This window comes from Manacus vitellinus, unplaced genomic scaffold (genome assembly GCF_001715985.3).
Source record: "Manacus vitellinus isolate BGI_N305 unplaced genomic scaffold, ASM171598v3 scaffold_5_pilon, whole genome shotgun sequence".
Lineage (NCBI taxonomy): Eukaryota > Metazoa > Chordata > Aves > Passeriformes > Pipridae > Manacus > Manacus vitellinus.
Genome location: NW_021940682.1, coordinates 43,095,609 through 43,117,950, shown reverse-complemented (window position 1 = coordinate 43,117,950; position 22,342 = coordinate 43,095,609). Strand labels below are relative to the sequence as shown.

General features: G+C 37.3%; 1 protein-coding gene across 1 annotated transcript in view; it reads right to left on the bottom strand.

The window, feature by feature from the left end:
- Positions 1 to 22,342, bottom strand: part of CFTR (CF transmembrane conductance regulator) — a 104,512-nt gene that overhangs the window by 58,428 nt on the left and 23,742 nt on the right. Inside the window, exons 3-8 of the mRNA XM_029963525.1 lie at positions 11,596 to 11,711; positions 10,269 to 10,380; positions 5,251 to 5,466; positions 4,247 to 4,336; positions 2,720 to 2,883; positions 2,131 to 2,256 (exon numbers count right to left, since the gene is read on the bottom strand). Of these exons, the coding sequence (XP_029819385.1) occupies positions 2,131 to 2,256; positions 2,720 to 2,883; positions 4,247 to 4,336; positions 5,251 to 5,466; positions 10,269 to 10,380; positions 11,596 to 11,711 (824 nt within the window). The remainder of the gene's footprint in view (positions 1 to 2,130; positions 2,257 to 2,719; positions 2,884 to 4,246; positions 4,337 to 5,250; positions 5,467 to 10,268; positions 10,381 to 11,595; positions 11,712 to 22,342) is intronic.

The following is a 22,342-nucleotide window of genomic DNA, read 5'->3' as shown; positions in this document are numbered from 1 at the left end:
CTTAACCTCAGTTTGAAGAGGTGGAAGGCAAGGAGTCTGCTTTCCACTTTCCTTTCTCCACAGAAGCTCAGTCCATAGCTTACTGACTCCTGTGCAGGAATGCAACTGGTGATTCCAGCTGCATTCTAGCTGCTTCCACAATGTCTACGCATCTTACAGCAAGCTATTAAATAAAAAGAGCGATAATCCAGAGAATGTAATTAATTTTCCGAGTTGATAGCCCTAATTGACAGTGCTGAATCTTTCTGTTGAATGCTTTCATTTTGACGCTGTTCACTTCACATCCCCCAGGTGCCCTGCAGCTCAGCTTTGCATGGGCAGAGGCACCTCTGCTGCAGTGAAAGGGCAATTGCTCTCCTGCAAGAGCAATTATCTGGGACTAGAGATGGACCTAAACCCCAAGGTGTCCATTCACTGGGTGAGTGCTATAACCACTGGGATACAGTGCAGAAGTTTGCAGTCACATTGCTGATGGCAATACCTGGTGTTGCAAGGCTGAGCACCACAACCTTTACGTGTCTTGAGCCAGTGTCTGCATCCAAAGTTCATCCATGATTTTGGTGCTGTGTGAAATCCCCTTTCAGCTCCCCACCACACATGCATGATACTTCCATATGCATCCAGCATCTTACCAAATTTTGTCAGCCAATCAGTTCTTAAACAAAATCTGAGCTACCCTTCTTCAGTTTAAAGCCATTCCCCCTTGTACTAGCACTACGTACCCTTGTAAAACATCCCTCTCCTAATTTCTTGTAGGCCCCCTTCAGGTACTGAAAGGCCATAATAAGGTCTCTCTAGAACCTTCTCCTCTCCAGGCTGAATAATCCCAATTCCCTCAGCCTTTCTTCATAGGAGAGGTACTCTGATCTTGTAATATTGCTATCATTCTTGTCTTTTAAAAATCCATGCATAATACAATAAAAGTTAATTCCAGCATTACAAAATCCACTGTAAATTATTATAGAAAATATAAATCATAAAATAACAGTCCTTTTTCTCAGTTTCTGTGACCATTTTGCAGACTACAATTTATTTAATTAATTCCTGCAGGATTTGTTCACATGATGTGGTCTCAAATTTCCTAAAAACAATGCATGTGACTAGTGACACCAGGGGAATCCTGAACTAGTTCCATCCTCAAGCTAGCACTCATAGCCTGGATTCAGATTGAGTTTTCTCTGATTGTTTATAGTAAATCATTACAAATTCTGATGGTAAAGAACGCTTCACTTTCCCTGGATTGTCTTTCAGAAAGCAGCTGAACAAGAAGGCGTTTGTGTAACAATATCATTTTATGTCTTTTATTTACATGATAATATGACACTTATATTTCTTTTATTTTCCCAATCACACACCTGGCACAGAATTTTAGTTCTCTGTAAAGGATTAAACAAACACACAGAACATGCAGGACAGCCTTAATTCAGCGTCACCCATCAATCAATACGTCACTCCTCCTCCCTTCCCCCCGGGACACCCTGTTGGTAACAAAGACTTCCTTCTCACTGGTCTTAGATAACTGGGCTGGTACCTTACCTCTTTTCTGCTGCAGGTCTGGTAGTTTCAGTTCAATCTTTACATTAATTGAGGAGATAAGCATTATACAAGGCCATTTACAATAAATGTTTATGCAAATGTGCGGGACGAATACATGAAGTTACTCTACTTTAATCCTTTCAAAGATTGCATGCAAATTTTATAACCAGCTTTATTGCATTTCTCAGAAAATGGCTATATAGGATTCATATTGTTTCCTTCACCACAAAATAGGAATGTCTGTAAAGCCTTAAGTAACCATCACAAAAGGGCTTTTTATTGTAAGATGACGATAGCGTTGGCCAGAAACAAACACAGATCCCACAATTGTTTTACCTGCACAAACTAGCCACTGAAATATCACTATAACAAATGAGGAAGTAAATTAAAAAAAGAAAAATCTCACCTTCATAGTAAGCATGACAAATTGGGAAAAAAACCCAAACTGCAGTGTGGGAATGCATGGTTAGTTTATGGAGAATTAATAGTTGTTGCTTTACTTCTTCACTAACAAGACCACAGATGATATTCATAGCCACCTAAGTTTTTTTCTGAGCACAAAAAAAAATTTGACTAACAAATGAGAACACTTACTCACGAATGCTTTCAATCATTTTTTCCATTGCATCTTCCCAACAATAGGCTTTAACTGACTGTATATTTTCAATTATTTCTGAGGTGATGACAAGTCTCTCATTGATCTTTCCTGCTCTCTTATTCCTAGAAAGTAAAAAGGCAGAAGGTCAGTCTTCCTCTTTTTCATACTGTATAGTTAGCTTGTATCTCATTATATCTTATGAAAACACCTTCCATATATGCCTCTGCTTAAAATTTTTACTTTAACAGAATTATTAAGAATAATGTAAAAAGAACTATTAGAAATCCAGAAATTGCTTTACAAAGGCAAAAATACATACTCTAAAAAGAATAAATCAAGTCACTAACAAGGAGTTTTAATTGTAAAAATTCTAAATTTAATTCCAACACTATTTACTGCTTTTCATTTTGTTAAGTCTAGACACCTGCTGCTAAATAGGTGAAGGTTTGTCTGTAACTTTCCCAACACAGAAAACACTCTCTGACTTAAGGTCATAACCAGAGACCTTTAATCAAGTGGTATAACTTCTTAAAACCAATTTATTCCAGGAAAATATATTGAAATACTTTAAAACAGTCTTGTCACCTGTATTTTATCATCATTTGTCCCAGCCAGGCTTGGAATAAGGCCAGGACAACTAGAAAAGCCAGTCCAGAAAATGCAGAAGCTTTTAACATATCCCAGAGCAGTCCCATCAGCAGTGCCACTTGTAATGGTGCAATCCATACAAAATGAGCCAGAGCAAGACCCTATGGAAGGCCACAGCAGAAAATAATAATAATATGAGTTACAGATGTGTTCTGAAAACCATATGAAAAAGAAGAAGCTATTAAAGTGACACTTTTAAAAATGTAGTGAAGAATGGTACAAATATTTCCAGTAGTAAAACAAGTTTATAAAGGAGGATTTGTGATCCTGAGCACATAGCATTCTGGGTGTTAATTATTATGACAATGCAGCAATAAATACACATTCCGCACCTAAACTTTGATTTTTCTAAGGCAAAGTTCAGTGTGCAATTGTCTCTTTGTTACATATATGCACAAGGAAAAATCAGAGCTTTGTAAAAGTAAACAGAATTTGGTATCAATGCTGGCTTTTTTAACCACTGTAAGATGAGAAAAACACACATAAGAATCTTCTGAGAGTGCATTAATCTGATATAGAAGGCAAATATTACTTTGGTGAAGAGATGACTGTTGCATGAACACAACTAATTCAATACAGTTTGCTGCCTACTTCAGTCACATTCCTGTACATTCAAATTTTGGACTGAGTCCCATGGTTAGACTGCACAGGGGTTTGTGTTAGTGCAGCTACACTGCTGCAATGATAGACCATTTGTCTCAACTTATTCAGTGCTAGCTGACATTGCTCTACATAGGAATACATTGCTTGAAGCAAATACACCCTGCAGTCCCAGCCTTGACTCTACAGTCTCTCTGACTTTGCGTCTTTAATGGGAAGCAAACTTTATAGTTCCAATGGGCCAATTAAACACACATTATGAATAGAATTTCATGGAGCTTCCAGTTCTGAAAGGCATTAGCAGGAATTTATCTCTATGTCTTTAACAAAAGAGAAGTTTTACAGGAGACTCTGTAAGTATTGCCTAAGACAGATATGTTGGGAATGACTCCTAACTCCTAACACAGTCTTACATCAACAAGCACTTTTAGGACAGTGAGTAACAGTAGCATCATGAAGTTGAACCTCATCGCTTGTTCAATGGTAGGAACAGACTGAATCACTTTAGTAAAAACATACAGGAAATAGGATGGAAGGGTTGAACCAGCAAGTTCTGACTTCTATGAAACCAATGTAAACATGGAGGTTTCCTGGCAGGTTCTCATCCGACTGCAAAACAACCATGTTTTTATGATATAAGTGGGTTTTAGATTTCCTCTACTAATCAGCATAGGAGATAAAGGATGTCATAAGTATCAGAATGAGCATTTCCATGACCACGTGCCAATGCATTTCCTTAAGACAGGGAGCACTCTGTTGCAGTTCATCATTTATGCTCCTTCTTTCCTTAATATTTGTCATGAATAGCTTGAAGTATTGCATTTGTATTTGATGGTTCACCAGGTGAATTAACTAATGACGCACCTCATCAAATTTGTTCAGATTGTTGGAAAGAAGGCTGACCAATTGTCCAGTACTTATTTTATCTAGAACTCTGCTTGACAGTTTTAAGATCTGTAAAAGAAAACAAAACAATAGAAAAGTGGTCATCTAACTCATCCCCATAAAACAGAATAAATACAGATAAAAATGGTAAACAACGGCACAGTAGTATAAATAATAACCCACTTATCTGTTTATGCTATGAAGAAAGTCTCATTAAACTTGTTATTTATGTCACTTGAATTCAATATAGCCATTAAATTGCTTTACAAATATTGATTTATTGACTTAGTCCTTGCTTTCTGTTGAATATTTTATATATATAGATATATATGCAAATACAAGTTTTAATTAAGCATGCATGCTGTGTGCTGTTGTGCATCCTCAAAAATCTCCTGCTGTGCCCCTCCTGACAAATATTTTGGAAGATGCTTTCACAGTGAGCTTTATACTAGAACAACTAACATGTTTGTTTAAATTAGCTGCTTTTGGCATTGGTAAAACCAAATACCTTTTTAAATCTTTTTATGTGTGACTGTGTAATGCACCAGTATCTCTTGATTCTTCATGCTATAGAGATCTCACACAGTATCATTCAAACTCAATCCCTTCAATGCTATATTTATTGCTGAAAATATTCACCTCTAATTCTCTTTTGAAGATATTCTTTGGCCACCAGCTTGTTATTCTTCCTTTGCAATATACATGTATAACAGGAGCACAGTGGTAGAACAATTAAGGCATCTCATCACATATCCAGCAAGTCTGAACTCACATAGAGGCTGAGTTCAGCCAAACCAGCTGTAGATGAATATTTAGTTCTTTGGATTGGGAAATGGAGAGCTGTCAGAAATTGATGTTAGCCACATTATTCTTCTATGTGCTTTGTTTACCTTAACAAAGCTATCAATCTTTCAACAAACTAGTCTAAAAGTTATGCAGGCTATAAACAGAGGTTTGGCTTAGAGTGTAAATGAAACAATTACCTTTTTATAAATCAAGCTAAACATAGCTATCCTCATTTGCATTCCAATATGATGAAGACCAAATATAGCAGGGTGTATAAGTAGTGTTCTTACAAGGAAGAGAAGGCACAAGCCAATACCCAGGTAGTAGGCTATGGATCTTTCATCAGAATTATCTGGATCATAGGAAGCTATTATTCTTCCCAGCAGAAGGGGTTGCACAGATTTGGTGACTTCCTGCAGATAGAAAGGAGAAGAATAATTTTGGTCAACAGTTTGTTCATTTTTTTCAAAATGGCTAACATCTTAATTTCAAGTCCTACCAGATGAGATTTACAGCTTAATATCTTAAATAAAGAAGTCAGGCCTGTTCGCTGTTCAAAACAAAGAAAATTGCAGTAATTACACATGAGAACACACAACTCACTGCTGTCTAAATCCATGATGCTCCTGCAACTCCACCAAAACAAATCTAGATTGTAAATTTTATTTGATCATTTCTACAAAAGCGACAACTGAGATTAGCTTCCACATTTACTTTACAGAGTTATAATGGATTAGCCATATCATATGACTGAATCCAGTTTATCAGGCTGGATCTCTGTTTTGGCCCCTAGGGAATGGTTTACACTGCACTTTACTGGACTTAGAGGACACAGGAAGACTCAGAAATGAACACCACCAGAACAACACAATGAGGATACAGCTAAAACCAAAAGTAAATGGAAATAGCTACAGAGTAAAAATATAAATAATTGGATTATCCTCCTCAACAGCTCTAGACACTGCATCCAGGTTTGTAACAAAAGCAGGATGAGAGGGAGTAAAAAGTAGTGGAGGCAAGTTTAACAAAAATCACACAAAGAAACCCATCCCTCCTGCTCTGGAAGCCCCAGCACTTCCCCAGTCCTTTCCCAAGAACTGCACTGTTTGTGCTGTGGTCTAACACTTTGCTTCATCTTCTGCATGAGCTTCAGAAGGATATGAAGCATGTATGTGCTCTTTTGCTTCACTGTTATGTTCAATGTAAAAATACTTAGTGTTATGAACTTTTATGCTTGTCTCCTTATCCTTCTTTCTGTTGTGTTGCAGCAGAAAGCATCTGATACTTCCAAAGTAACAAGACACCACTGAATTCTTTTTTATACAGTTGTGTTAAATTCTGCCAAAAATTTACTAGTACTGCCTTCCAGCTGAAAACTACACAGACCACTGTCCAGAGACTCACAGAGAAGTGAACTGGTGAAGTTTAGCTGTAATTAATGTTCTGCTGTGATAGATAGATTGGGAAAATTCCCTTTAATTTTTTTTCCTTCTCCTTTGGGTTCCTTTTGTTCTCTTATATGAAAGCAATCCCAAATACTTCTACAACCTGTAGCGTAAACCCTTTTGATTGGTACTGTTGGTGGAGCTGATATTCATCATTCACTTTTTCCACAGAAGAGGTGAAATTTTACATCTTAAACAGCATGCCTGTGCGAAGAGCTACATTTCCCAAATTAAATACCACTCTGTCCCAATACAAATGCAGTAAATCTGGAGCCAGCTTTGACAAAGACTTCAGTGTTATTAGTAGGCAAAGGGAGGAGTGTTTATTAAAACACACATGACCCAAGCAGCTGTGCTTAGACCATATGCATCCCAAAGCATCAAACCAAGACTCCCCAAAACTCACAGAATACAAAACATTCACCTCTCAAGGACAATGCAGTACAGAGATTCCAAGATAAGCTTTTCTATATAGGCTTAAAATAGCAAGATTTTTTTTTTGTATTTACTTTTATTCCAGTAAAAATGCCATGTTCTGCTGCTGTGTTTGTTGTGACTATAAAGGTATTGCATACATTCCTAGCTTGCTGGAAAAAAAAGGTGATTTACAGACTAAGTGTAAAATAGTGGCTGGCACCAAGCCAACTCATATGCGATCTCATGGGGCATAAAAATTCTCTGGTTTACAATGGACATTTATCAACTTACTTACCAAAGATATTATCTAGTCTACATATAAATCAAAGCAGAACTACCTGGTTTTCATTTTTCCTCTTGTAAACTTGAAATAATCTACTGATGTAAATACAGGTAAACCAATAAGAACAACCTCCCTAAAAAAACAAATGGGATTTGTGCACCTAACAGAAAATTCACTTTTTAAGAGTCATTTTTTGCCATCTCCTGTCCTTACTCTTCCCTCTGCATTCATCATAGGTCACTGAGAAACTCAGAAATGTCCCCCTCACAGAAATCTTAATGAAAAGAGTGAAGATCTGAAGAGAAATGAGAGTATGACACAGGATACCATGCTAATCTGACCTGGTATGATTACTCTTACACAATAAGGACTTTTTTGTTACGTGTATCCCCCATATGTTCAAACACTCTGCATTTGAAGACAATAATGCACATCTCTGCTTTGGCATCTGCCCAAGAAGTGCTTCTGGATTTTCATATCCCTCCCTGACTCCTCACTCACACCCGTGACCCATATGCAGGAACTTCAGGAAATCCTCATTAGGGTCCTTTGGGATATGATACTAATACCACTTCTAAGTTAATGTTAGCAGCTGCTGTGCTTGAGTGGAAATAAACATTTTATGGGGATGAATATAAGACAAAAGTAGAAGTAGAATCAAACTAATCCTCACAGCAAAGTACCTATTTGATTAGTAGGTATCAAGCTAAAAAGAAAGATTTTTGTTTCACCAGCATAACACCTTTTCTTTAAATTGCAAGACTCGTCTTCTGATGGGGTGAAGCATGGAAGCTGTTTCAAACAACAGGGGAGCAGATATATTAAGTGCAGTAACTCAATGTGCCTAACATAACACTATTTATGAGGAAGAGTCGTAGTACTCTAGGGGGCCAGAGCACAAGTGTCCACCCTGCGATAACATCATCACCTGTGGTGCGTTAGGGGAAAGGGAGAGACAGAAAAAAAGCTAGACCTAATGAGAGCAAAGCTGTCGTGCCAGTTGCAATGACAACTACACAAACAACAGGGATGTCAGCAGAGTTTAAACTACACTCCAAGAAAGGTGTCGTGAAGACGGCTCAGAGATTAGACAAGAGAGGATCTGAAAGGAAAATGAAGTTCAAAGAACATACAACTTGGTTACACCTATGCCAGTACGGCACAACATCCTGTCCCCATTCAAATTGATGGCAAAGCTCCCATTAATTTCCGCAAGCAGGGTCTGAAAAGAACACCAGCAGCTTTAGGAGCAAGTTTTTTCTCTTATAATTCCTCTTTCAAGAAAATTAAGCAGCTTTCAATGAAACGAAGACTAATGATAATAGAATCAAGAATTTAAACTGAATTAATCCTTCCGTATTCATTGTGAAAGGGGTAGATTTTTTAACTAGGTGTTTAATTGCACATATCTATAATTTCTTAAAGAAATTAAAAAAAAGTCCACAACCAACAAAAAATATGACTCAAATATCCTGCAGTCTTATTCTGTCTCCACCTGCTCTAAAACCACACTCCATTAAAATTGTCCATATGGAGAAATCAACCCTGCACAATGACATGTATGCATACTCACACACATGATCTATACTTTGGGAAAGAGTGCTATCCTCAAGACTGCCTGCAAAAGCCCTCAGACACTGCTTAACTTCTAACATGAATGCATTACTGCAAAAGCTTTGGCTGGCAAACTCTGCAGAAACAGCTATTATAGTGTACGGTAAGCTATTTGGAGAACAGTTTTGTTGTGTTTTTTTTTTTTTTTAAATCTATCATGAATAAGGAGTTGCTGGCTTGGTAAGAAAAAAATTTTAAAACTACAGGCAGTTATGAGATCACAGAAGCACATAAAAGACATGATTGAGCAAAGGTCCACAAATAAAGGGTCTCATGCCAGAGAAGAATTGACAAAAAAAGGTGAAAGAGGATAGAAAGAAGGGTTATTATGCAAGATGCCCTGTCCTAGAGGGTGAACTACTCTATCTGGACAAAGACAACTTAGTGTCCGGTACCTAAAGGGTATCCCCTGATACTGTGCTAACTTTTGCATTCAGCAAAGGATGAAGACTCTCCATAGCCCTCCTTTTGCTGCCAAAGTATTTATAGAAACTTTTTTTGTTGTCTTTAACTGCAGTGGCCAAATTCAGTTCCAGTTTGGCTTTGGCCCTTCTATTTTTCTCCCTACATAACCTCACAACATCCTTTTAATCTCCACAAGCTACCTGCCCCTCCTTACAGAAGTGATATGTTCTCTTTTTTACTATTAAATCAAAGAAACTTGACAATAACATGGATATTTAATGTGCATATTGGTTAATTGCAATGTTCAGATTTACAGTCTGGCTATACAACACACCTAGTGAGACACCATTGGTAATAAATTATTTTCACAGCCCCTAACCCCAGTGACAGGATTGTCAAACCAACAGGTGGCATTTGGTAAGTCAGGTTAATCCTACCTAATGTGTTCAAAAGGTGATAAACATAATCAGTTCAGACTTTTACATCAATTTCCTGATCACACACTTTGGAGCACTGACAGTACCAAGATTCTATGATACAATTTCACATAGTTGTTTACACAGAATTGTTACCACTGATGAAGACAACTTGTTTATTGCATACGTAAACCTCAATAAAGCATTTAACTATGAATGTGTGTGCTAGACACTTTGAAAAAATTGACTGAATCGTGTAAAATTGCATGGTCATTTGTTTCAACGTAAGGTAGAAAATTCTTTAGAATCTTCTTAAAAACCATAACATGAGAAAACAAGTACTTTAGTTCAGCAGTGATACAAAAATTCAGGTGCTCTACCTGTACTTGGAGAAGCATATGCCAGCATTAGAAACATTTTAAAATTAATAATATGAATGTTTAAAAGATATTATCAGAAAATATTTTTTTAATGAAAGCCCGTGAGTATATCTCTATATTTATAACCTTTGTAATCAATCCACAGAGTAAAGATCTGTAGCTATTGAATGGGCTCTGTATTAACTTAGCAGTCTCTAAGACTTGAGTCTACTTATGGAACATTAAAAGTTCACTGAAAAGGAGAACAAACCTTACCCCTAAATACAACATTATTCCATAGAACATAAATTTCCAGAAAAAGCATCGTCGAAGAGCATTAATAAGTTTGGGTTTCTTCTTTGAAGTTGCCAGCTCTCTGTCCCACTCTCTGAAAAGGAACCAAAAAAACAAGTTGTGAGAGCAAATACATGGGTGTATGAGTCTGACATACTTCAATTTACCCAACTATATCCAAGGAGATTTAGCTAAGGTGGCTAATGAAAGAAAGCTTTGCAGAGACCACAAAGACCTGGCCTTCATTGATCAATAAAAGTTCAAACCTAGTTCAGCCATGTATTTGGCAGTTTTAAATACTTGGTCATCCATCACCCTGCAGGGAATTAATTCATTAAAAGGTTACATTGTATGTTTTAAAGAAACCTGCTGTACTAAAAACCAAAGCACAATAATAGGCAAATAAATGTTTTGGAACTCTTCCAGTCTGCAAAAAAGAAAGCACCAACAAAGCATCAAAAATGTGACTTTTCTACTGCACAGCACTATTTTTAACTCGTGTTGCTGGGACAATAACTTTCTGTTGAATAATAAATTGCTGATCAGAAGTAATGATGCTCAGAGAGCAGAGTCAAAATTAAGCTCACATTAAAGTACTCCTGAGAATTTCCTTAGCTAACTCTTTTCTCCATTTTGCAACAGAATATTAAATAACCAAAATATTCCATTTATAAACTATCAAAATGCTTTAAGCATACCAATGTTCTCAACATATTCCACCAGTTTTGAATACTTATGCTAAACTGCAACTAAGTTTAATTGGATTGGCACTGTGCAGACATGAGCTGCCCCAGAACACCAGGGAAACCTACACCAGAAGCTGGGGGAGAGAGAATGCATTTAGGCACTTAGTCACAAGTGCAGCATAGTTTCTGAGTTAGAACCCACTGAAATAGGGTAAAGAAGAGTGGAAGCCTAAATGAGGAAAGTCGGGGTATGATTTCTGCAGAAACACTTAGTCTTTCAACAGTGGTATCAAAGAAAAATAAGAATGTTATTTAGTTGAAGAAAAAATAAACCAAGATTTTACAAGGTTATTTTGTGAAGAAAGAACAGCAGAAAGGGGAACTAACATTGAAACTGTGAGTCTAGCCTCTTCTCATCAATGGACAGCTGTCACGGGTAGCTGTGTATAGTAATTTAGAGCGTCTAGGTGGTACATCTCCACCCGGGGTCCCAGTCATCTCCAAAGTACAACTGTGTGCAACCAACTTGCACCCAATGTTACTTAAACAGGTCATCCAACAGCTTTTTTATGAAAATTGCAGTGTGATTCCTGAAACAAACTTATTTCATGAATCTTTCTTACCTTTCTAGTTTTTCAGAAAGATTATCAGCAGAGTCTGCAGAAGGGATTTGATAAATATCTGACAGCTCCAAACGTCGTCTGTAACCCTTTTTCAAAATTGGTTTTGTCCATCTAAGCAGAAATAAAAATAAAAATTAAAAAAAAAAATCACCAGTTTCTGAGGTTAATGCTGGAGCTGCTTTGTCTCACACTTAATATTCTGTTCACAGTATTCAAGTATGTCTATGTGCACATGCACACACATACACACACATACATGACATAATACAGTGCAGCTCTGTATTATATTTACAAAACTATATTACAAATATAAAATTAAAAGAAGAATAGTGAAACTTGCATTTTATAAGTTTTGGGGTGGAATCACAGCCCAAACTTCCTACTGATTCAGTAGCAGACAAATGAACAAGGGATTGAGATCTTTGTACTGTATTTTCAAATATGCTATGTGTTATGTCCATATAAATGAATAATAAATCAGAACTATTACTAAACTGAATGTGTAGGTTTCATTCCTATCTACTCCGCTCTCATGAGACCCCACCTAGAGTACTTTGGATAGCCCTGAGGTCCTCAGCACAGGAAGGACATGAACCTGCTGGAGCGAATCCAGAGGAGGCCACAAAGATGATTAGAGGAATGGAGCACCTCTCCAAGAAAGAAAGCCTGATAGAATTGGGATTATTCAACCTGGAGAAGGCTGTGGGAAGATTTTATAGTAGCCTTCTTGCACCTAAAGGAGGCCTAGAAAAGAGCTGGAGAGGGACTTTTTACATGTAGTGATAGGACAAGGTGGAATGGCTTTAAACAGAGAGTAGGTTTAGATTAGGCATTAGGAAGAAACTGTTTACTGTGAGAGTGGCCAGACACTGGAACAGGCTGCCCAGAGAAGCTGTGAATGTCCCATTCCTGAAAGTGTTCAAGGTCAAGTTGGATGGGGCTTTGAGCAATCTGGTCTAGTGGAAGGTGTTCCTATCCATGGCAGGGGGGTTGGAACTAAATAATCTTTAAGGTCCTTTCCAACCCAAACCATTCTATGATTCTATAGGGGTTCCTTTGACACCCTACATTGCAGTATGCACTTAACAACAAAGAAGGTTTCCTCATAAGATTTTTATTGTGTCCATCATATGCACACATTTCACATTTGTTTTTTCAAATGTCATGTTAAGAAATTTAATACCGATTTAAAGATCATGCGGAATTAAAAATTTAATACCAATTTAAGGAGAATACTAAATTAAAACAAAGCAGAAAAAGCCACTCTGTAGAAAAAAACTTTAGAAGCCTTGACTAATTTTATAAAACAATTCAGCTTTGGAAAGGCCTATTAATCCCCAAGTGCCAACTTGTACAAATTGTGTAGCAGATTCTGTTTGGAAATCTTTTTGAAAGGAAAGGACTAAAACAAAACATAAACAAGGATCTGTAAGAATTAATGGTCTATTTTGAAACTACTCAAGTTTCTGCTTTACTGCCATTGATAAAAAATATTTCCTTAAAAAAGTGAAATGCCTGCAGGAAAAGTAGTTTGTGGTTGATTGTTGTCATGCTTCCATATGTACATAGTTTATAAAAAAACCCATATGATTTATGATTATGATAAAAGTTCTGCAAAACCTCACTCATTTCAAAATTTGCTTTGTCTTTATAAAAAAGAGTTAAAAATGGCAAAAGAAATGCAATAATGTTTCCCACAGTCACTTAGAAAATACAAACAGCTTATTGGATATGAGTACCCGTATGCCCGTAAGAACATATGTAAGACATACAAAGTAATCCACATTCTCAATTGCAGCCTCTGAATTTGCAAAGAAGTGGATACAAAGGTAAAAGAAAATCATTAAACACTACACAAGTGCAAAAAGACCTTAGCACAACAGTCAGACTGTGTGCAACTCTGTGCATGCACTTGTACACTCTAACATTTACTTTAATGAAATTATTAACTGCATAAGCACTAGTCTATAATCCCCATAATTCAGTAAGGCACAAAGATATTTCCCAAGTGCACAGTTACATCACACCCACTGCAAAGAGAAGGTGTTCTAATAAACTAGAAGATTTTCCTTAATTTCTGTAGTAACACTATGGTTTCAGATTAATCCCATGGCTTTTAGCTCAACCTTTGACACCCCTGTAGCTGAGAAATAAAACACGATTCAGGGTACATTTCAAGAACACAGCTAGGAGAATCCACTTCAGAGAATCATTGGTAAAGCATCTATAAATTTTACTTCTACTGGAAACAGAAGCCAATGTTTTCAGGGATGTAATAAGATGGATTAGAAGAAAACCTTTGAATTTAAAGTAACTGTTGCGTTAAAGTCTTTCATGGCCACTGCAAATGATAAATCAGGTATTGATTTGTATTTTTTCAGGTCCTGATGAGAAAGAATAAGCTGCTATTGGCTTTGTGTACATCTTGTAGAGAATTGGCCAACCCTTGTCCTTCAGGAACAGAAACTCTTGTAGACTGCCTTCACCAAAAGTTCTGTATATGCAGATATTCTGGCAATGATAGAATGAATACAAGTTATGGGATACAAAACGACTACTGGAGCTAATGCAAGTAAGTAACAGTGCTTCCTAAGCAACTTTAATTCTCAATACCATAGCTAGGTAATAACCTTGCTGAGCTTGTTAATAATGCTTTGAGACTGCAATAAGCAATTCCCAACTTGATAAAAGATAAATGCTTTACAATTTCAGACTTTGTATGTTTTGGGAAAACATTTTCAATTGCACTGTTTCCCTCCACACATTTGATTTTATTTATAGTTTTGATTAGCACCTACCCTGGCATTTTGCCACTGCCTGAAGTAACAAAATGTGACTGCATTTAGAGCAGAGTGGCTGTATTAGCATTCAGGGAAGGCAGCATGCTTAGCAGATCTACTGTAGCCTAGAAATGTCTCGTTTTACTCTGTCCTTAACTAGGTGCACTTATCATTGCCACTGAAATTATGTGGTCCCAAAACCACCTTCCTCTCCCAAGTCTTCGGTACAGACCAAAGAGTGCCGTCCTCATCCTCATCTCACTTCTCATCAGGGTAGCTGCACCTATGGTGAATAAACGCCTCCAGCCAGCTAAAGGAGCAGTGTTGACACCTTCCCTGGGGACCTGTTAGTCTCTAGCCAGGTTCTTACTGCAGGCTGCTGGCAGGGCTTGCACAGAGAGGTTCATCTCCCAGCTGCCCTGGCTTTGCTCAGAAGTCCCACCCTAACTAGATCTGGCCAATTTGTGCACTGTGCCAAGTGGCTTCAGGTTGGAGTGGTAATCGTGGGAGGAGTTGGTCTGACACGTGATGTTTGTCTCAAAGTAGATTTTCAACAGCTGCTTGCATTGTGCTGTCAAGAACCGTGGGAGACAGTATGTATTTTATTAAAAGGAATATACTAGATCTAAAATACTTAAATATTTCATAAAACCAATCTTTTTTCCAGGTTCCAGTAGCATTCAGATTGCCATTATGATCCAGTTTTGTTGCAAAGTTTTGAAATGCAAAATGACTACAGATCTATTTAAACTGACAATATAATCTCTAGTTATGCATGTTTTTTTAATACCAGGTGACACAGCTCAGTCAGAGTTTGTCAACAAATATGCCTTTTCTATTTTTGGGCTGAATGGAAACAATTTGTCAGCGTAATGCTGGGTTTTTTCTTGTGGTTGCTGAGAATGAGAATTTTCTTGTGAAAAGAAGTGAGCAAGAGGAAAGGGAAACAGATTGACTTTACAGCATTATGTTAGCAAATACCACTGGATTACTGGCTGGCATTTAATGAAGTCTTTTACAGAAAAACCTGTAGAGCTGTCAGTTTTGCCACTAACTAGGAATGTTATTATGGGTACACACACATGAAACCCAGCAGGGGACAAGTTTCAAGGATGTACAATAGAAAAGAAGAGAAGGAAAACAAGTTCCACCTCTATTATTTACTGCCTGTAGCAAAAAATACTTTACAAGTTTGATATGTAAATATCAAATTCCTAACATATTGTTTAGTAGATTTCTATTGACCATTTCTTTGTCATTCACCTTAGCAATACATAACAGATTTCTTACTACAGCTATTGCTTTCTCGAGCATGTTCAGACTCATCCCATTCAAGCAATTTATATCTATAGGACAGATGTCTTTGGCTTTCCAGAGAGTATTAACACAGACAACTTGTCAATAGGATTTGACTCTCCCTTAAGGCTGCTTTGCATCTCCCTGAGGAGAGAATGAGCCTCTGTGTTGCTAAGCCAACTCCCCAGATCTTCCTCCCAGCCCCAGGAATACCCTAGCTCCATCAGGCTCTTCAAATCAAAAAGCACAGGGCATTGAGACAGTGACAGAACAGTGGGGCTAAGCTATCTAAGACCTGCAAAACAGAGCAGCTCTCCTCTAAGGGTCACTGATCAGATTGGTACCATTTCAACGGGTGTCCTGTGCACAACACAGCAACATCTACTGAGCAGCACAAAGGTGGCCATGGTTTCACTCCCATTTACCTGTGCACAATATAATTAGGCATAGTGCCTGCAGCTCCTAAGGAACTGGACCTAAATTTCAATGGAGAGGACAAGAAATGTGCCTCTGGCTTTATCTATCCTTCCTCCTAACAGTTAAGGGGAGGTGGAGCAGGGAACATAAACAAGCCATTATTATGATGCTTTGGAGCCTAAGTTTTACAAGGTGTTTGTAAAGCCATGAATTTCTAGCAACTGCAGGAAAAGGCTGAGGTACCATGTAGATCTCAGACATTCCCAAAGGGTCAAACCAGACCAGACTCTGTCAGAGGCTTTGCACTTCCCTTCTCTCCCAAAAGATACGCATCACTCTGGCAGCAGCAAATTATTAATTGTTTACTTTATACTGGAGGTGTCAGCTCTACTACATTCAAAACTCTTTCTCCAGAACAGTGTCTGTACCACCAGCTGTCTTCTCTGAGCATCCTGCAATGCAACTGTAAAGGGTGATCTGGGTGATCCTTGCTAACAGATGGGACAAGTCAGTGCATCCATGGAGCACAAGCGCCAGGCACCACAGCCTTATTCCTGCTACTTGGTTACCCTCAACAGTGTAGGGTTGCAGTTATTTTGTTTTGAACAGTGACCTACTGAAATAGCATGTCAAATATTTTGAGAACTATATTAAGACTTTAGCATTTTCTCCTTTAAAAACAAACAAATGCAACACAGCTTAATATTTAAATATAATAATTGCAGGACTTCAACAATGGAAGGTAAAAGCAGACTCGACTGATTTCTGCTTTTTTGTTGTTTTCCCCCAGATCAAAAAAATTAAGATTTTAATTTCTTCACTAATAAACAATTTCTCCCCATAAGGTGTTATTTGACATGGAAAGTATTTAGCTGCAGTGTTATCGACTCTGTCACTAGCTGTGAGTAGCACCATTTTAAGAATAATCAATGTTCTGCTGAAACCCCAGGATTTCAATAGCAAATCTTAATTAGGATTACTCCATGGCAATTCCTGGGGAAGGCTTGCTTTTTCTGCCCAGTTTTTTGTGAAGTGACACTTATTCAAACTATCTTATCTGTAAATGCTTTTTAGCAGAAATTCAATACTTTTTCCTTACAATTATGAAGGCAGTCATAATATTTCAGTTTGCAGAAGTACTGAGAGCCATTTTTGAGCAAAAACAAAACACATTAGGGGTTAAGTTGTTCAAGATTGAAGGACAGAATACATTAATTATATTAAAATCTGTCAATTCTTTAGATACTAAAGTGTAAGATATGCTTCAAATATTTCTTTAGCAAAGCTAGCAAAATAACATAGTGGTGATGATCTGCTATGAACAGGGTTTGCAAGGCTGTTTCAGCATATACTTACAGTTAGACTAGCTAGGAGAAGATGTTTCTTCATCTTCACTTTTTTGCTCCATTATATATCCCATAGCAAGAAAAAGAGAGAGATTACTTTCTCCCATTCTTTGAAAGAACAAGGAACCTTACAGAAAGTTTGCGTCAGCAAAATTGTTGCAGAGCAGTGCTATTCATGATTTAACTGAATTTTAAAATCTCCCAGATGTATCACTAATGTGATAGCAACAAATTTCATCCAATTTCACTCTTCACTGTCTTAACCATGCATTTTTTAGAAACATTTCATAATAAAATAACATACAGTTGCACATCAGCTGCCCTTTTCAAACATGTAGTTTGTTCCAAGCCCAACGACTATTAAGTGGTCAGGTATAAACACCTTCACAAACATGTGAACACATTTGTAATTTATTTTATTTTTATTTTAATACCAAGTATCAAAAATATAAAGTGCCATTACAGTAATACGGAATTAATCCTGAGTTAGGTGCTGCTTCTCTTATTACTTGCTCTTCGCCATTTTCTCTGTTTCCTGGGATTTGATGCTGCTACTCCTCAGCATGATCCTTGCAAGTTAATGAGAAAATGCTTCATATCTTTTGATTTTCAAAACAGTCTTGGGCTTTCAGTACAGCAACACTGTGGGGGCTTTGTGATTTTGTTTTCTTTGTATTTATTACTGCCAGAGAAATAAAAGTATTCCAGAATTTACAGATTAACCTTAAACTGAGTTAAGGTGAAACCAGTTAAAGTGAGATATCAGACTGAGTCCAATACAACAAAAGTTCACATCCTTTATTTTAAAAGTTGAAAAAAAAATGTAAAAAAGATAAATATCAACATTAAAACATGGGAATACACCTGAAACCAATTACCTTTCCCAGCTGTCACTTAGGATTTTCTCCTAAGGCACAATCTTGCCCATGGAGTCAAGATTTTAGTATTGCAGCAGGCCACCCCAAGCACTGCCTTTCAGGATCATTCCCTGCTCCTGCCTACCCTCTCCTGAAGGAAGAATGCTTAGCCATATCTGACAGGCAGGAGGATTCTGGTTTCAACGGAAGAACAATGCTATTTCAAAGTATGTCTCAAATGCCTACTTATTCTCTTCTAATTTGGGGAGCTTCATGACAGCACAGCCTTGGTTCAGCTACTTGTTAACTGAAAAAGCTCATGCTGATCCTTTTGCTTTTATGAGAGGAAATAATATCTAAACAGCCTCCCAGCTCTTGCTCATCTCACCCAGGCATACCCCCATTCTCAGGGAAGGCAGATGAACTGCATCTACAAGTTCACACGGCAAAATCTGGCACTGTGTTTCACTGAAGTCTTATATACTAGTTTAATTTGAGCTTTAACTTACTTTAGAGGCCATAACGTGACATGTTATGACCCAGATATCAACTTGGCACCCTTCTGCCTCCACAACCACTATACCTACACATATATGCTGTAAAGCTGGAGAGGGGGGTACAGGAAAAAAAAAACCAAGACAACAGCAACCTGTAGAAGTCTTCTGCAACTAGTCACACTGTGATAAGTCACACTATTCTCACTACTTTTAAAATCAGCATATCCAGTAATGTAGATATTCAGAGACTAAGATTCTTCAGTATGAAAGAGGTGATAATTGTTCACTTTAGAAATATTCTGAAATAACTTTGTCACATGAGAAATACACTTGTGCAATTAAAGTGCTGGACAGGAGATCTCACACAGATTGCACTGATGCCACCACATGCTCCCAGGACAAGTCACAATCATTGTACATCCCACTTTCTTCTCTACAGAACTAAAAAGGAAACTTCTTTTTAGCTCATCCTTTGTACTTCAAGATCTTTGAAACAGACTTCCTTATCAAATATTTTCCAGTGCTTAGTACAGTGGACTTCAAATTTCTTTGAAGAAATACACAAATTTCTTTGCATTATAGAGGCTTCTAAATCTACATTTAGAAGCCTCTATAATACAGGTAATAAAACTACAATCCATGTCATTGCTTACAGTATTTAAAAAAAAAAAATCAAGGATTTGGATGGAGTATTTTCTATACCACAAAATCAAACAAGCATGTAGAGAATAACAAGGTACAGACAGGTCTGCAAATCTTTCAAATGCTTGATAATTAATTCTATCAAGTTATTAAGTCTTCCTCCTGCAGGAGGAAAAGACTCTTTAAATATATTTCAGAAACTCAGATGCAACTTGATACAGACATCTGTGCTTTAGAGTTATAAAGCAGCCAAAGAAGGTCCCTGTTCTATGCAGGGTTTGCATTTCTGCTCGTTAAACCAAAGATGCAGTATCAGGCTGCGCCAAGGATACAATTGAGCCTTATTGCTAGAGAAGGTATTCCTCTGACTGAAATTACTTCAAGTTTAGGATACTAGGCATCCTTTCTCCAGTTCACTTCAAGTTTCATTTTTTACCTTGGAAATAGTAATAGAAATCAAATTTTCAAAAAGAATCCAAAACTTGCACACACATCTTTGAACCACCTGGGGGCTGACTTTCAGAAGCACTGAAGGAGCACATGCAATTTGAAGGAGCACACAAGGACCACTTGTGGCAACAGGCAAATGATCAAGCAGCCTCACAGGGTAATATTCTGTGCTGCATCTGCTTGGTTATCACTAACAGACAGGATTTATGATTACCTAGGATCAGTGAAAGGCAGCTCCTTGGGGCTAGACACATAAAGGGCCTTAAGAATATACTATAGGAAATTTACCTTGTAGAAGGGTCTATGCTGACTGCCCAGCAACTGGGCCACAACACTGTGCAATTCAGTCTACCTACTCATAGTTGCCAGTGTACACAGAGGCTCCCTACTCAGAGGAAAGGTGAGCAAAATGCTACAGCTAGGTATTGATAGGGGATGCTCCAAATATATGTTGGTTGGGACAATTTCTAGACACCTGCCCTCCAGAGTGAAATTTGTAGACATGAATTAGGCCTTCAAGCTTCTTATACAACCTCTGGGGTTTTTAGGAACATAAGACAGTTTGTGTTTGTAATCAATACAGTAAACCCCAAACTTCTCAAGGAAAACTCATAAATCCTTCTCTGTTCAGGAATCAAAATCCTAAGTAACCTCTTGGTATAAAATTCTAAGATACACAATTCAAGAATAGAGCAGGGACTGCCTAGGGCAGGTCTGGCTTTAGTTTCCTTCTCTGAAGGGATTCAGTTTAATTCTCATGAGAATGTCTTTTCAAACCAGAAACTATCTTGGCCAAGACACTCTCAACCTTGCAATTATGACTGAATTAAGCTACAAAGAATGATAGAATAACATGACTGTAGCCTATGGGCTAGGTACTTTCAAGACTTAAGTCTTGGATTCTGTTATCCACCTTAAGGGTTATTAAAAGACTTCATAAGAAGTGGTCTCAAACCAGAAATCAGGACTCACAAACAAGTTCCTTACCCAGCAGACTACAGAATCACTCTTGCTTATACACTTTAAAAAGAGTAGCTGAGCTAGAGATAGAAAACTAAAACACCTTCACCACCAAACACAGGTAACAATTGGTCATACTTCCTAGAAGAGGGAAGGTATAGAATTGAATGCCTTTTCCTACCCCTCCTGGCACATATAGGGCAAAAAAAGGACTCCAACATTTATCCCTTACAGGCTAAATTGTTCTAGGAACCACTGGACAGCTGTATAAAAAGGCAGCAGATTTATTTCTCTCTGGTTTGGAAAGAAAGAAGCAACTAGAGCAGGCCTGATTGACTGAATCCATGAGAAGACTTGACACAAAATCTGGCTTACTTTGTATTTCTCATTTGTATTCAATAATGAATCAGGCACTAACATACTAGGTCCTGCCAAGAGTTGTCATATTTGGTATGTACAAAAGCAAAAGTATATGCTTAAAGAGTTAGACAGGAGCACAAGGATTACTTTTTGAGGACCTGTTGTTTAGCATCTAAAGTTGCATGTAAAAAAAAATAAAATCAGAATTATCCCATAGTTGCAGCCATTCTGAAACTCTAGTAATAACTCCATGTGTGGCTTCTCAGATAAAAATTGATTAATTAACAATATTTCCTGATCTCAGTTAATCTTCAATAAAACTGGGTGATTGCAAAGTACTCTGACATCGTTTGCAACAAAAGGTATGGCCTTGACCCTGCAGAACTCCAAAACTACAAAAGAAAGCAAGTCATGGTTATAAAGACAAAAGTTAAGCTTCACAATGAATCTGAAGCTAAGCATATGATGTCTGACTATTTCTGCATAAAACTGTTTTCTTTAAACAAGGTAAAAAGTTGCAATGCACAGGAAAATAATGTCTTGCATGCAGTTGGGATCAAAAGTGATCAAAGTACAAGGAAAATAAAACAGAACACGAAAGAAACCCTGAAACTCCAAACACTTAGTATGTAGTTTTTTCCAAGTGTCATCGTAATGGAAGATCTCAAACCACTTGTCTTCACACCTCATTTCTTACCCACCAAAGCTCAGTTTTTAAACAAAAATTGTTTAAAATTTTGGATGAAAATTAATTCCTAATTTTGAATACTTTCTATCACGACCACTCCAAGCAATTATCCTTTTTTTGCTCCAGTAGTATCACTAATCTTGGAAACAACATAAAAAGGTAAGATTTTCTTTAAGATACTACTCCTTGTATACAAAGAGTTTCTCATTTTTTTGGCATGAAGAATTAAGAAAAAAAGATATAAACAATATTGAAACATGTCTAAATTATTCAGTTATGAGCAAGGAGCTCAATTCTGACTAGAACACATTTAAAAAATCTCTCCAGCCTGAACAGAATACATTATGAAGCAATAAAACCTTGCCAATATGTTTACACATCTGTAGCTCATAGTGGCTCATATAATATTAAATAATAATAACAACTAACACTTTAAAACCACTTCTGCTAACAT